Source organism: Neophocaena asiaeorientalis, unplaced genomic scaffold (genome assembly GCF_003031525.2).
Source record: "Neophocaena asiaeorientalis asiaeorientalis breed wild unplaced genomic scaffold, Neophocaena_asiaeorientalis_V1.1 scaffold825, whole genome shotgun sequence".
NCBI lineage: Eukaryota > Metazoa > Chordata > Mammalia > Artiodactyla > Phocoenidae > Neophocaena > Neophocaena asiaeorientalis.
Window position 1 is genome coordinate 415,828 of NW_020173937.1, and position 1,507 is coordinate 417,334.

Below are 1,507 nucleotides of genomic sequence, written 5' to 3' on the forward strand. Positions count from 1 at the left end.
ATTTAGTGGAGCTGGGAAGGGGGCGTCACAAAGACCGGGGTGGGGGCAGTCACCTCATCACCCCCTCCTTGCCAGGAGGGCCGGGCCTGCCAGAAAGAAGAATGAGCTCATTTAATCATTTCATATCGACAGCAGCCGTGGGGGCTAAGCAACCGTCCCGGGGAAACAGACAAAGGCACAAGGATGTGCCCTGAGCCAACAATTCCCCTTTTATTTTTCTTTTACACAGAACACATCCCCCAAGGGCATGAGTGCAGACACGTAAGGTAGAAAATACCCATAATCCCATCCCAGTTACACTCCTGTTTAGTATTTTTAAATAAAAAACCAACTCTCAGTATTTTTTAAATTTAAAGTTCCTCCTCAGAAGAAAATTCTAAGTCAAAAATGCTATTTTTGAAATCAAGTCATTCTAATATAATGATGGTAATAATTGTAAGTAGTTAATAACTAGTCATAACAACTAGTTGTCATTATAATAAGTAACTGTTTTCCAGGAGGATGGAACACGTGCAGCTCAGTCTGTCACAGAGCATTTGGCTTTAGAGAGCGGTGGGTATAGAATTGTTTCTTTCAGGAAGAAGCCAGATGCCTTGATTATCATTTAAAAATCAAGCAACATCACTAATCTGGTTTTTTAAAAGAGACTTTGCAAAGCCACTGCACACAGGGCTGGGAGGTAAACCCCTGCGTTCTCCACTGGACCCCCTGTGAAGCGGCAGCCTGACCCCGAGGCATCACCACTCCTCCGCCCGTCCGTCAGAGCCCCGCTCGCCGTGGAACTAACTACCTTCTCTTTTCTTGAAGGCTTCCTGGCCTCCCCGTCAGGAAAACACCCCCATTACTCCCCTCCCGGCCACTTCCCGGTAGGGAGACAAAGGCTCCGGCTTCCTGTGTCCCGCCGCCTGGCTTTGGCTGCATCGGGCTTGGTGGGAAATCCGCGAATTCGAGATTCCGTGAATTTACGGGGGGAGAAGCCTGGGGAGGGCGCGGATGAGGCGGACAGCCGCGCCAAGAATGCCCTAAGGGCCTTGGTCACTTTCAAGCAGGAAGAAGCCACCTGGCCCCACTAAATGACCTTTTCTTAGAAATTTTTGGAGCCTGAAATGGGATGGAAGAGATGGCAAAGGAGTGCGTTGTAAGGTTTATACGGATCGTCGTCTATTGTTCGTAGTAAAGGACAGCGGAGAACGAGACGGGGAGAGACAGGCGCAAAGTCTGGACACTCAGGAAAAAGCGGAGGGAGAGGGCCTGTGCCCGCGCCCAGGGGCCCCGGCGGAGCTCGGGCGCCGGAAGACCGGAGCCTGGCTCACCTGTGCGCTCACCTGTCGTGTCCAGCAGGGCCAGGGGCCCGGGCACCGGCGGCGGGAGCGGCTGCATCCCGGGGGCTGCTCCGGGGGGGAGGGGCTGCTTGTTCTCCCGCTGCGACAGCGACCGTGGGGCGCGGTGGCCGCGAGGACCAGATGCCCGAGCACCGCCCCTCCGGTCAGCGTCTGTCCGCTCGCCT

General features: G+C 54.1%; 1 protein-coding gene across 2 annotated transcripts in view; it reads right to left on the reverse strand.

The window, feature by feature from the left end:
- TMEM255B (transmembrane protein 255B) overlaps positions 1-1,441 on the reverse strand; it is a 32,453-nt gene extending 31,012 nt beyond the window's left edge. For both annotated transcript variants that reach the window (XM_024752674.1, XM_024752673.1), the window contains exon 1: positions 1,326-1,441. In XM_024752674.1, the coding sequence (XP_024608442.1) occupies positions 1,326-1,380 (55 nt within the window). In that variant the 5' untranslated portion in view covers positions 1,381-1,441. The remainder of the gene's footprint in view (positions 1-1,325) is intronic.
- Between the last annotated feature and the right edge of the window lie 66 nt (positions 1,442-1,507).